A 13316-nucleotide genomic window follows, 5' to 3' on the forward strand; every position below is an offset into this window, starting at 1 on the left:
AAATCCGCACAAGGTCGCATGTGCACAATGCGACCAGAGCAGACATTGTGCCTATAAATGACAGATACATAGACGATTTTTTCCTGCCCTTTTCATTTGCAGTATGCTAATGATACAGTTTCACAGAACTGAGCAGGTACATCTAAAGCTTGATTAACATTTACAGGAAATAAACCAAAACTAACTTAGTTGCCTTGTGGTATCTTGGGCTGAACTCAAACCTTTCACCATAGATTTAAAGTGGATGCTGACAGCGTGGCCTTCGGCGTAATTGGACTTTACAACAGTTTAACATTTAATAGTGAGTAACTACATCCAGCATTTTTACGCAGTTTGAAATTTTAACATAATATAGCATTGTTTAGAAATGGAATGTAATTTCATATGCATTTAATGACAATTTTATGAATTTCGTGCTCCTTACCTGTCATTTTATAGAAAATGTAATGTAGCTCAAAAGGGTTATGAACGTAAAAACTCATAATAAAGATACTGAGTGTATACTGAATGTGCACCCTTAACTTTATTTCACAGTACTTTGTCTGAAAGCAGATAACATAGTATTAAGAAATAAAATAAAAACACAATTTTTGTGCTCTTGTTTTTGATGCACTTAAACAACTGTTGATCTTTCTAAAAGTTTTCTCAACACTTTAAACTCTTATTAGACACAGAAGTGCTACAATATGCAGTATAAAACATGTTACTAATTAGCTAAATGAACTAGAACCCTGACAGCTCTCAGACGATACTGAAATGCTTTTATAAAAATAACAAATGGAGACTCAACAACAGTATCAACACTGGAAATGACATAAAAGGAAATTTACACCTGTACACAAATCTCAAAATTTTAAGGCGGTTGAAATATTAAGTGAGACAACCCAGTTAACACTGAATATGGTGCTTACATAAGACATTCACATCAGGCTCATGAATGTTTCATTTCACATTAATGAATAATGACAGCATTGTGACACACTTATGAGATGGACACAATATTGGGACAGAAAAAAATACAAATGGTTTAGATAAATACCTACATTTGCTTACAGAACACAGTCAATATAAATATGTCATCAGAAAAATTATTGATGAAATAGTGAAGCAGCTTGGAGCACTATCAGATCTCATACACAAACTGAAAAAGTATGCCCTATCATCATGTTTTTAAATTAATCAGCTCTTACTTTTTGGTATCAATTTACCGAAGAGTGAAGGTCACTAATTACTAGTGTAATTTTAGCCACTGAAATTAGAGGTGCAGGTGGAACAACAGGTTAGTTTTCCTGTGGAAATTGCAGCTGGAAACAAACATTTATGCTCATTCTACAAAAGAAAATCCAAAATATATTTTAGCTGGAGCATTTTCTGGCAATATAGTACTGTTTGGTACAAGCCACCACACATTCAGGGAAAAAGTTCTTTCTACAATCAGAGTAATCAATCTTATTTTAAAGTAAACACATTTTTACATTTGTCTAGATGGAAAGGTTACAGAATCAAGTGGAGTGGAAAAAGGTGAATTAATGATGACAGACATAAAGCATTTGAATAAAGAGCCTGTGGAAGGGATTTTAAAATGCGGGAAAGATTGCAAATTTATGTGAACCAATGCAAAGTTGTCTCAATACTCCTAATATAAATAGATGGAATTGCATCTTTCCTCATTTGGAAATAATTTCTTTTTGATTTTGGTGAAGTTTGACTGGCCTCTTTAAATCATGTCATATTTTTCTTTTGTTCTTCAGCATTCCTTAATGGTTCTAGACTGGAAAACTGGTGCCACCAACTTTTATCTTTCAGAAAGAAAAACAATAAAAATGACTGTAGTGGACAGAAAATTTAAGAGGAAGTCCTGTAGCTATATGTAGAACAACAGCAATTCAAAAATGTCTGGACGTTGTGTAAAATGCTAATGATAATGGAATACAACAAGATTTGTATTTTACTCATAATAGAACATAGAAAATATATCAAATATTGAAAATGAGTTATTTTGATATTTCACAAAAAATACTAGCTCAAGTTGAATTTGATGGCAGTGCACGGCTCAAAGAAGTATGGACTGGACCATGCTACCCACGGTGTTATATCCCCTCTTCCATTAAAAACAGTCTGGGAACCGAGGGGACCAGTTGCTGGACCTTTGGGAGAAGAATGTTGTCCCATTCTTGACTGATAGAGGATTCTAGATGCTCAGTAGTTCTGGTTGACCTTTGTTGTGTTTCATGATGCATCAGGTGATTTCAGTTTGTGAAAAGTCTGGACTGCAGGCAGGCCTGTCCAACATCCAGACTCTTCTACTACAATGCCATGCTGTTGTAATAGACACAGTGTGCATTTTTGTCTTGCTGAAATAAGCAAAGCCTTCCCTGAGAAAGATGACTGGATTGGAGCATATATTACTTTAAAACCTGTATATACCTTTCAGTGTTGATGGTGCCAGATTTGTAAGTTGCCAGTTCCATAGTTATTAATGTACCTCTATACCATGAGAGATGCTGTTTTTTTTAACTGAGCACTGATAACAAGCTGGATGGTCCCTCTCCTTTTTAGTCTAGAGGATGCAGCGTCCATGATTTCCAAAAATAATTAAAAAATGTAATTAATCTGACATCAGAACGGTTTGCCACTTCGCTTAATTTCAAATGAGCTTTGGCTAACAGAAGAAAGCTTTGGATATGTCTTCTTCTTTGCATGATAGAGGTTTAAACTGCATTTGTGAATGGTGGAGTGAACTTTGGTCATGGACAATGATTTCTGAAAGTGTTCTTGAGCCTGTGCAGTGATTAACTGACTCATGCCTGTTTTCAATGCAGCACCAGCAGAGAGCAACATCACAGGCATTCAGGATTAATTGTTGGCACACAGAGATGTCTCCAGATTCTCTGAATCTTTTGATGATAATATGAACTGTGGTTGATGGAATATTAGCAGTATTCACAATCTGAAGTTGAAGAACAATAGTTTAGAATTGCTCAACAATTTGTAGATCCATTTTTTTTGCAGATTGCCTAACTTCTGCCCATCTATTTTGAGACTTGTTGCTGCCATCAAAATCAAGATGAGCTAATATTGATCATGAAATAGTAAAATGTCTCATTTACAAAATTCTGTATGTTTTTATCTCTTCTATTTTGAATTTGATTTGATCTCATGAGCTTTGCAAATAGGTTAAATCTGTTTTTATATCATTTTTTTGTGATTGGGTCGTAGCTGTATGCAAAACAGTACTTAAGTGATCGCAATCACAACAATTAAAAACGACTAATCTCAAGTTAAATTGTGTCATCACAAAGAGATGTTTTTAATAAACCCAAATCCCATGTAAATGATACATTTTAACATTGTAACAATTCCTCTGATGAGCAGCAGATTAGATATTTATTAATAATTCAGAAATGTGTGATGAATCTTCATGAGCCTGGTTTGAATAAAATATATAAACATTTTACAAAGAAAAAGCATCAATTTTCATTTCATCATGAAATACAAATTCACAGCCATTAAGTCAGAGGATTCAGTTTCACATTCTCAAATTTTACTCTAGCATGTTGATATTTGCCTGGTACTTAGCTTTCATAATATACAAAAAGATTTAACAGCCTAAGCAGATAAAAATAACATTTAACCTCTCAGCAAGCAACAAGGCCCATCCGAAATAGCAAACTACTTTTCCTCCATTGGTTGGGTCACACAGTATGAAATATAATACACTGGGAGAAATGTTGAAGCAAAAGTAAAACAAAAATACATCGTTAATAGCATGACATAAATATTTCCTTGAAAATATACATAAAAGCTGCCATAGACAGATCTGAATACATATTTATTACATTCATCCATCGGGCTCCCCTGCAGGGCAGAACAGCTGTCTGTGTACTTTAGCAACAAGTGACAAAGTACAGCTGCCTTTCTTTTGAAGTACTAGTGATAAAATGTAGGCTTTTGTATATCACCCTGTGGATGGATACTATTCTTTTCTTTTGAGGGAGATACCAATAAAATAAAAACTTACATAGAGTTACTGCTGTATGTTTGTGTGATTCCCAGACTGTGCAGAAATATTGTAAACATTTAAGCTTTTTCTACTTTGGTACTAAATAAACAAATGTTGGTTAGTGAAACCTGTGAAGGAGATGTTCACCACAGCTTAATCTGTACTGCACTTTTGCCAGCGGGAAGATTGACAGAATCCATCCAGTGAATACTGCACAGTGTGATTCAGGGGACTTAAAACTGAATCCATCTGAATCATGTAAAAGCTATAAAAAGGATAATAATAACATTGATAATAATAGAAAAAAAACAGGCGATGATGGTTAAAATGACAAATGTTCCGACAAGTTTAAAGTAGGACTTGCCATTCTTCAGCAACCAAGTTAATCTCAATGAACAGCGGTCCATTTGATTAACCTGATTCTTCAACTAATATTTTACCATTTACACAGCAAACATTGCAAATATAGAAACCCATATCTGTACATAGTTTTGAATTCAATTTATGTAAGGAAGAAAGAAAATGGTGTTCTGTTTGAATGGGTCCAGATAGTTCTTCAAAAAATATCGAGGTTTCAGTATCTTCATAAGTAGTTTCATATTACACAACAGCAAATCCACTGTCACAGGACTTGGCCATGCGATACCCAAAACCTATTATCCATTGTAACATATATATTATTAATTTGCAATATATATTTTTTCCTGATGAATTCTTTACATAATATGACAAATTTAATAAATCTTCACCCCACTTTCTTCACAGTCAAAAGATAATGTGATACAAGTGAGTGAGTTGTTAATTATAATATGGAAGAATCCACTGATTCAGTTGTCAGATGAGGTTCTTGTGTCTGCAACATTAGGTCCATTTTAAAAACACCTAAATGGGTTATGATTTATGCTGGGCTGAAACGCCTTTCCAGTAGTCTAAAATATCGTGCAGGTCCTCATCCTTTGCAAACTGGACTTTCTTACGCAGTGCGTGCCCTGCAGCCATGTACTCTTCATCTTTATGCCGTTTCCGATGGAGTTTGAATCGCTCCCAAATGCTATGTGAAGGCTTGCAGTAGTATTCAGGACTGGAGGAGTAGCTTAGATTGTGATACTGGGATGGCATCTGGGAATATGCTAAGTCTCTGGAGCGGGAGTGGGTGAGAGGCTCCAACAGCTTGTGGCTTTCGGGTCCTTCTAGCTCCTCGATCTGAGCGTCAGGATATGAGTGCCGGTGGTCACTGTACTGGTGGATCTTTTCTGCCTCAGCCCTCAGGATAGCGGCAGCAGGTGTTACAGTGAGGATGGTTTCTCTAGACGGGGAAGTTTTCTCTATGTACTTGGATTCAGAGCGATAAGGCCTGGGGCTACGCATGGGCCCTCCTGTGGCAGTGCTGGGCCTTTTTGGTGAGACATCAGTGGTCCGATGCCTCTGCAAAGAGTGGTGGTAGCTGTCCTTATACACTGGAGACAGAAGGCCAGATTTACTCTGCGGGTGCTCTGATATTAGTACAAGTTGAGGCTCTGCAGTGGACACTGCTCCAGATTTTACCCCTTGAAATGAGGTGGATTCTGTCTTTAAAGCATCTATGCAGTTGTTAATTATCTGATTTACTTTATCCACCTCTTTTGCAATGGTGGAAATCTCTGCCACTGACCCCTGACTGTTTCCAGGCATTCCCATATCACACTCCCTTCGCTCATGATGGTCCATACTTCGCACATCCATATAATTTCCCTTGATCATTTTGGGAGTATCACTTATCTCCTGAAATTTGTACTGGTCCATTTCACCAGTAGATGGTAAGTATGGCATACGTGCCATGCTCTCTCCGGCCAACAACTGCTTCTGCGACATCCGAGAAATATTCCCCGCCTCCAGTTCTTGTCCGTACTTGAGTTCCATTATATTTTTCTTCAGACTGCTTGATTTTTTGTGCTTTTCATCTTGTTGACGCTTTCTTCGCAAGCAGTAGTAAACAATTCCCAGAAAAATCACCATACTAAAGAGGCATCCTAAAATTGTCATAATGTAGTGAGTAGCAGTTGCATTGTTCACAGCTTTGTCTTTACCATTCCATGGGCCAGTAGAGATTGTCATACATGTATGGTTGTGTCGAAGAGAATTACGTATAGAAGCAACACAGTACGTGTAGTTGGTGTGGGGTTTCAGGTTTTTTAGCTCAATGTCCTCTTGTATGTCTTTCAGGTTTTGAATATCTGTGAAAAAGCTGTTATTATAAAGAACTAGGATGTACATCTTCTTGTAGGGTTGAGGAATCTGAACTGTGATGGTGGCACCTGTGTTTGTTACTTGCTTCACTTTCATCAAAGGGATTACTTGCACGTCATTTTCAGTTGTACTGGCTGTAATGTCTTCTGGTTCTGTGCCTGAGGGACAATCCTCCAGCCCACAAAGAGTGGAGTCAGGTGGTAATGTTGTAGACTCAATGGAAATAGGGATAAATGGTGTCACATAGTCATCAGTGCACACAGTAGTGAGCATGTGAAGTGCATTTCGATACGTTGGATTGTTAGGATTCTGGCTCAATAAACTGTAACCTGAGACACCAGGTGGGGAATCGCAGACCATCCGCTCATTCGTCCGATTAGGGAAAACTGAGAGCCATTTCACAAATCCCAGTAACTCACAGGAGCAGTTGAATGGGTTGGTGTACAACTCACAAGTTGTAAGTTTGGTTAAAGTGGTAAATGTGGACCCATCTAACTGCTGGATTCGGTTCATGGAGAGATCAATGTTCTCTATGTTGGGGCATTCCCAAAAGGCATTTTGTGTCACAGTCTCAATCAGATTTGCCTGGAGGTAGAGGTACTGCAGCTTTCCTAAACCCCGGAGGATCCCCTCTGTCAAGTTCCGCAACTTGTTGAAACCCATTTGAAGGACTTGTAAGTTAAACTGAGCAGAGAAGGCCCCGTCCTCTATGTAAGAGATTTCATTCTTGGTCAGGTTCAGGTAGGTCAAGTTGGCAAAGCGACTGAGAGCAGAATAATGGATACTTTTGATTTTGTTCTCATTCAGACGAAGGTCCACAATGGTGCTGTTGATATGCTGTGGGATAGCCTCATAAGGTGGTTGGTTTTGGCTACAAATTGCAAGCCATACAAAGCCCTTTTCACCCTCAATTAGCCAGCAGTCTCCACTGACTCGGTCAATATGAGTCAAATAAACAATGGCTACAGACCAAAACAAGGCACTCATCACCATGCCTAAGCTGCAGGCCATTGGTGCTTCTCTGAGAGTCATGAGCAGGGCCAAAAAAATTAAAGAAGTGGTGATACCACTGTTGTGTCAGTACCTCTTATACAATCCTGTCAGCAAATCAGATGGATGTTCAACTGCTCTCAGAGCCAGAAACAACCTTTTAATTTGTTTCGTCCTCATTGATGGATGTATGATGATGGATGTTGTCCCCATGTACAAGACAGACAAATGTTGGGTATCTTCCTCAAGTTTGTTTCATTGAGATTTGTCAGTTGTGAACTTCTGGCAGTATTCAGAAGGAGATTTCACCACCTCAGCTTGGTTTGTGCTTTTTTCCTTAGGGGCTACCATCATTAAATGGTCTCATCTTGGTGATTCTGATGGTTTCCTCCTTTCTCTGTCTCTCTCATGTGCCCAGATGATTGACCTGCAGTACAGAGATAAGAGAAAAATTGTTGATGTTAAGCCCCCTTCACTCAGATTCAAGACATATTCATGTTGCATGTGTTGGTACTGAAATGTTACACTCAAAGAGAGGATATGTGTTGACTCAAGCCCTTCTTGTTTGTGCTCCACCAATTATTTTGTACACAGTTTAAGAGGTGTTTGCAGTCCCTGTGGCAGGCTGCTATTAAAAGAAACCGTTGGCCAATTACCACTTGACAGGTTGAGAAAAGCAGGGTTCCTCTTTTCACACCATTAACCTGAGGACTACCAGGCTGCATGTTAAGAAGCTGCATTAAATCACATACAGGACCATGTAAAGGGATCATTTGGATCAATGTGTTTTGCATTTTTCAGTGAAAACCTTTATGCTTAGATTAAAATCTTTTTGAAGACTGGATAGCAGGAAATATTGGAAACATGGAGAAGAAAATGACTGTTCAAAAATGTGAAAAATATTTTCTGAGAAGGTATTAACCCTACCAAAGCAAATGCAATGCTAGCATGTAGGGTTAGGGTTAGGGTAAGTTACCTATTTGGGTAACGCTGGAGAAATTTTCTGTGGATATGTGAATAGAGGCAGAACTGAACTCTGAAAGGCTTACAGTTAAAGATAATCACTTTAAGCATGTTGGAATTTTATTTTCAGTAAATATATAAAGAGAAAACATGAAAAGAAACTCAATAAAAAAGTTTAGATACCCCAAAAGATTGGAGCTCTCATAACTTTTACCAAAGTCTCAGAACCTAATCACAATATGAGGGGCATGGTTAGTTCACAGCCATTATCAGGAGATGCCCAGTAATGTACAATTCTAAGCTTTATCAATGTTGTACCAATATTGGCTGCCATGGTCTCCTCTAGGCAGTTGCATTAGAGTAATTGTTTCCCAATTCATGGGAAGTCTGCGGTAAGCTGTGTTTTTAGGTAACAGTTTCCTCTGTTCGTAATGTAATTCAGAAATGGCAATCAAAATGAATGGTGGAGCTTTGGAAGGCCAAGAAAACATTTTTAATAGGATAGTATCATTAGGAAAAATGTTTGACTTCCTTTTTTAAATTTACTACTTTACTGTGAAATATAATTCATACTGTAACTTTTATTTAATGTATGTATTTTTGAATACTCTGTTGGTACTGTCAATATCAGTTGAAAAACATGAAAAAAGAATCTTACATTCAGAGATGTTTCATAAATCTTTTAAGCTGTATTTGGAGTAATCCTATGTATTTTTTGCTGAACAGGGACCACTTTGCTTGGTGAATTAGTATACTATATTATTGTATAATATGATCACTTTTTCTAGATAGTTGTAACAAGGAGATATCTAAATATTAGTAAGCCATTCAAATAAAATGATAAAATACAGTTTCAAAGTGCTTCAGACAATCGACTGTATATATGAATGCATTAGTGCATAAGAAATAGTTTTCCTTGTGATCCATTAGAGGTTGCTGTAGTGTTAGCTAGACCAAATGCATGCATTGGTCACCTCTAAAATAAGCATATATCATGTTTGCCAACCTGTCAATATAGGAGACACTAGCCAGCACAGCTGTCAAAATACAACAATCACAACTTCAGACACGATAAACAAATCTAAGTTCACTTAGCCTACCACTCAAGTACAGCAGTGGAGGCATCACATGTAAAAATGTACAGTATAACACATATAAGTATTTATTTAAAATAGATTTGAACTTGATTTTTGGAGGAAAAAAAAAAGGAAAAAAGTTGCACATGCTGCAGTTGCTGACATTGTAGTCATAAGCTAACACAGAAGCAGCATTAAGACCCCTGTGTGGATTGAAATGTGTATTTTATCGCTCATGTGTTCAATTTTTAATGAGTAAATGTTGCTGGGAAGTGTAGATTTGTCCAGACTGATTCCAGTCAATAATCTTACTCCATTACATCCCCCTTCACTCATTATCATAGCCTTCATTACTGCATTTAATTGCTCAAAGGTCAACATACTGTTATAGACAAGGACATGAAAAAAGAAAACAGTTGCACCTGAAAGTGCAATCACCAATAATAATATGCCATGTCTAGCAATCCACTGGTTTGATTTCAATATGCAGCAAAGGGATGTTTATACCTAATTGCAGATTGAAATATCTCTTTGTTGAAAATTAACTGCTGAACTGTTATGACTATGAGTATCTCAAATTTAGAAAATGTAACCAGTCAATGCATTTTAATTAGTTCTTTTTAAAATAAATTGGAAAAGATCTGACTTACACCCCATATTTAAAAAAATGTTGGCATGGTCCGGAAAAAAAAACGAAAAAAAACTGTGATTCTTACATTTAGGGAAAAAAGAAACCTAGTGAGTAAAACTTTTACCACTTTATAATGTTGTTATTCTTTTTTGAATATCTTAAAATATTTTTTTGGCATTGAGGATAGCCAACAATAAACTACTTAATGTATTATTTTGTGGCCCTGTGATGGACCGGTGACCTGTTAAAGGTGGACTGTGCCTCTCTGAATGGCTGGGATAGGCTCCAGCCCCCCCATGACCCTGAGTTGGATTATGTGGGTATAGAAAATGCATGGATGGAAGGATCATTTTGTCCTATTCCTTCAAACATGTCTTAGCGACTGTAACAGTATAGGGTTGTCACTGTATTTTTCATGTCAAAATTCTTCACACCTTGTCAGAAAGCGACTGGTCAGGACTGCGCAGCCCAGTCTAGTATCCATACCAACTTCCTCTGCAGCATGTCTTTGTCCTTTTCATCTTTGGTCTTGAACACACAACATTAAAAATCTTAATCACTGATTTGTCCAACCACAGTAGATGTTTCCACTGTATAATGGTCCATCTCAGATGCCTCAGAGCCCAGAGAAGTTAGCGGGGCCACTGGACAAGGTGAATATAGGACTTCTTTTTTACACAGTAAAGTTATAGGTGGCATCTGTGAATGTAACTCTGTACTGTAGTACTTAGCAAAGGTTTCCTACAGTAATCCCCTGAACATGTGGTAATTTTGGTTTTTGATGAATGACGGTTCTTGACTGAGTGATCAGATATCACTCATATTTAGGCTTGCACCGCTGCCCCTTAAGGACGGAAATTCCTCCCAATCACTTTGGTCATTTCATGATATTGTGCCTTAGTATTATGCCTTCAGAAGGAGATATATGTAAATCCCTTCACATCTTTCTTTAAGGAACATTGTTAAACCTTTAAAATTAATTTGTTGATAGATCTGCTGCCCATCTTTATCCCTCAAATACTCAGCCTGTGATGGATTTTATGAATTTTAGTCACCTGCTTACGTCACCAGATTGAAATAACGTTTCTTTTTATTAGCTCATAACATAATTACAATTTTGAGGTTGTAAAACTGATCAACTCTTTTCACTCGTAGATTATTATGAAGTATGTAGCAGTGTTCAGTATGATTTATTAATCAAGTGTCCATAAAATAAATGATCATTTGATTTCGTAAAGATGAAAAAAGACAACTAATGAAAAAAAAACAGCAAATCTTCTTTGTTTAGGTAGTAACACAGATAATACTATTAGACAACCTCAGGGGAGAATAAAAAGGTGTTTTGGAGTGTATTTGTGTGTATGTAAGAGAACATGGCTCTTCACAACAGGGATAATCGCACTGCTAGAAAAAGAGTGAATTTGACAGTTTATAGCAGAGAGAATATACTTCAGACTGAAAGACTTGCCATTGTGGATCTAAAGACCATTCCTGCTGTCGTTTGACCTTTGTGTGTGAGCCTATCACATTACAATCACTTTTATGTTGTGGTTTTGCTGGTCACACTCTGAGGTGAGTAAGAGTTTACCTCCACACTTGATTGTAATCCCCAATTTGACGTTTTTTTCTTTTTCTAGGGAATAGAATCAAACAGGGACCATCAATATTTCTGTGGCCAGTAAATAGATGAGGATAATAGCAAGTGAGATCATAATTCCTCACATGCAAACGTTTTTTGGTCTGGACAGTTTTGAAACCCAATAAACACTGTCCCCTGGAAATTACATGCAAACATAGAGTCATGCACTGCTAATTTGATTTGCCAATTACTCTCTGAGTGCATGTAATTGGGGATCATATTATGTGCACAGTTTTTTTTTGCTGATTTTTTGCAATATGCAAATCATAGAGAAGTGGTTAGAGAGGGTGGTGGGCGTATTAAGCTCTGTACTGTAACATCAGAGGGGTCTGCATCCTACAGATTGTTTTGTTAGATTAATGCAACAATCTACACTGCTTCAGGTTTAAGAGGGTTTTCTCAGAGCAAAATGTGATGTAGTCACCCAAATTTATTCAACTGATTTGTGTTAACAGACGTGATTATTTGTATTGTCATGTTTTAGAACACAAACATAACTATATACAGTAAAGCAGTGTTACAGCCTTCTGTGAATAGTCATGTATTGACTGTTGTATGATGTGTAAAAGGGAATAAGTAAACATTCAGAGGTGGATGGAGGGCAGAGGACGACACTACATGAGATTGAGTCCTGCCTTGATCAGTTGTGCCTTCAAGGAACTATTTAGATATGTTCCTATTTAGATAGAGTTGTGCTAACTACTGACTACTAAAGAATATGCTACTTTAAGATGAAAATGTTTGGTTTTAATGCTCCAGAAACCTTAAAATCAAGACTATAACTGACAGGACACAAAATCATCATGCTGCATGCAACTGTATGTTAAATTAGGTGAAACACAGCCTTTGCTGAGACCATTGGCACACCTTGCAATCTCAAAGAAACTTATCCTTTGACCACATTCCTCCTCCACACTGAGTTTCATGAAATTTGTCTGGACAGTTTTTTACCAAATGCTATAAATAAATTAATAGTACAGAAACTTTCTTTCTGTGTGGCATAAGCAAAATATTTTGAAGACACTCTAATAGTATTTTTGTTTAATGCCAGTGAGCATTAGGATTTGATCTGCTTCAAAATTTAGATTCCTATTTTTTATAACTAATGCTCTCCACAAGCTGTCCATAAGTGCAGTCCAAAATGTCATTCAAAAGTGCAAAAAAGACAACATTTTGAAATAGAAATGAAATGCAGTTTTGGAGGATGTAAACAATCAATCTTCATGTTCAATTCTCCTTGGTTCACACACCACTAAGAAGTTATCTGCAATGACACTAAGATAATCAAGTAAAAGCACTGGTCAGCTTTTCAAGTACAGATAAAGAGCAGGAATAAATGCTGTGGTGAGCACTGCAACAGAATGCCAAAGGCTGCCATTACAAAACCACCTTCATGATGACAAAAGAGCAGTGGCATAGCTGCACTGAAGAAAAAGAACACTCTCAAAGCCCTTAGGAGGAAAGAGGTTTCAAATCAAATGTTCCATGAAATGAATATGAAAAATACAGCTCTGCGGAATATCAGGCTAAGCTAGAGATCTTTTAAAGAAAAACTGTGTCCTGTTATTACTGCTTCGACTATGACCTTTATTGCAAATACAGCATGGCAGAGACTGAGCTCATCCAACCTGGCCTGCGCTTTCTCTGACACTGATGTAAGATGCTTTTAGCCATTAAATAGAAGTTTAAGTTCAACCCGAGAAGCCCCCCACTCCATTTTGAATACATTGGCTGTGTCCTGTTTGTCCACAATGATTCACTCTGATTCATTGCTTCACCACTGATGCT

The 13316-nt window shown here is 37.2% G+C and overlaps 1 protein-coding gene across 1 annotated transcript in view; it reads right to left on the reverse strand.

Moving 5' to 3' along the window:
* Nucleotides 1–3413: 3413 nt before the first annotated feature.
* elfn1a (extracellular leucine-rich repeat and fibronectin type III domain containing 1a) overlaps nucleotides 3414–13316 on the reverse strand; it is a 70828-nt gene continuing 60925 nt past the window's right edge. Inside the window, exon 3 of the mRNA XM_072369607.1 lies at nucleotides 3414–7646. Within this exon, the coding sequence (XP_072225708.1) occupies nucleotides 4895–7261 (2367 nt within the window). The 5' untranslated portion in view covers nucleotides 7262–7646 and the 3' untranslated portion in view covers nucleotides 3414–4894. The remainder of the gene's footprint in view (nucleotides 7647–13316) is intronic.

Source organism: Leuresthes tenuis, unplaced genomic scaffold, assembly GCF_036924035.1.
Source record: "Leuresthes tenuis unplaced genomic scaffold, fLeuTen1.0.hap1 SCAF_17, whole genome shotgun sequence".
Taxonomy (NCBI): domain Eukaryota; kingdom Metazoa; phylum Chordata; class Actinopteri; order Atheriniformes; family Atherinopsidae; genus Leuresthes; species Leuresthes tenuis.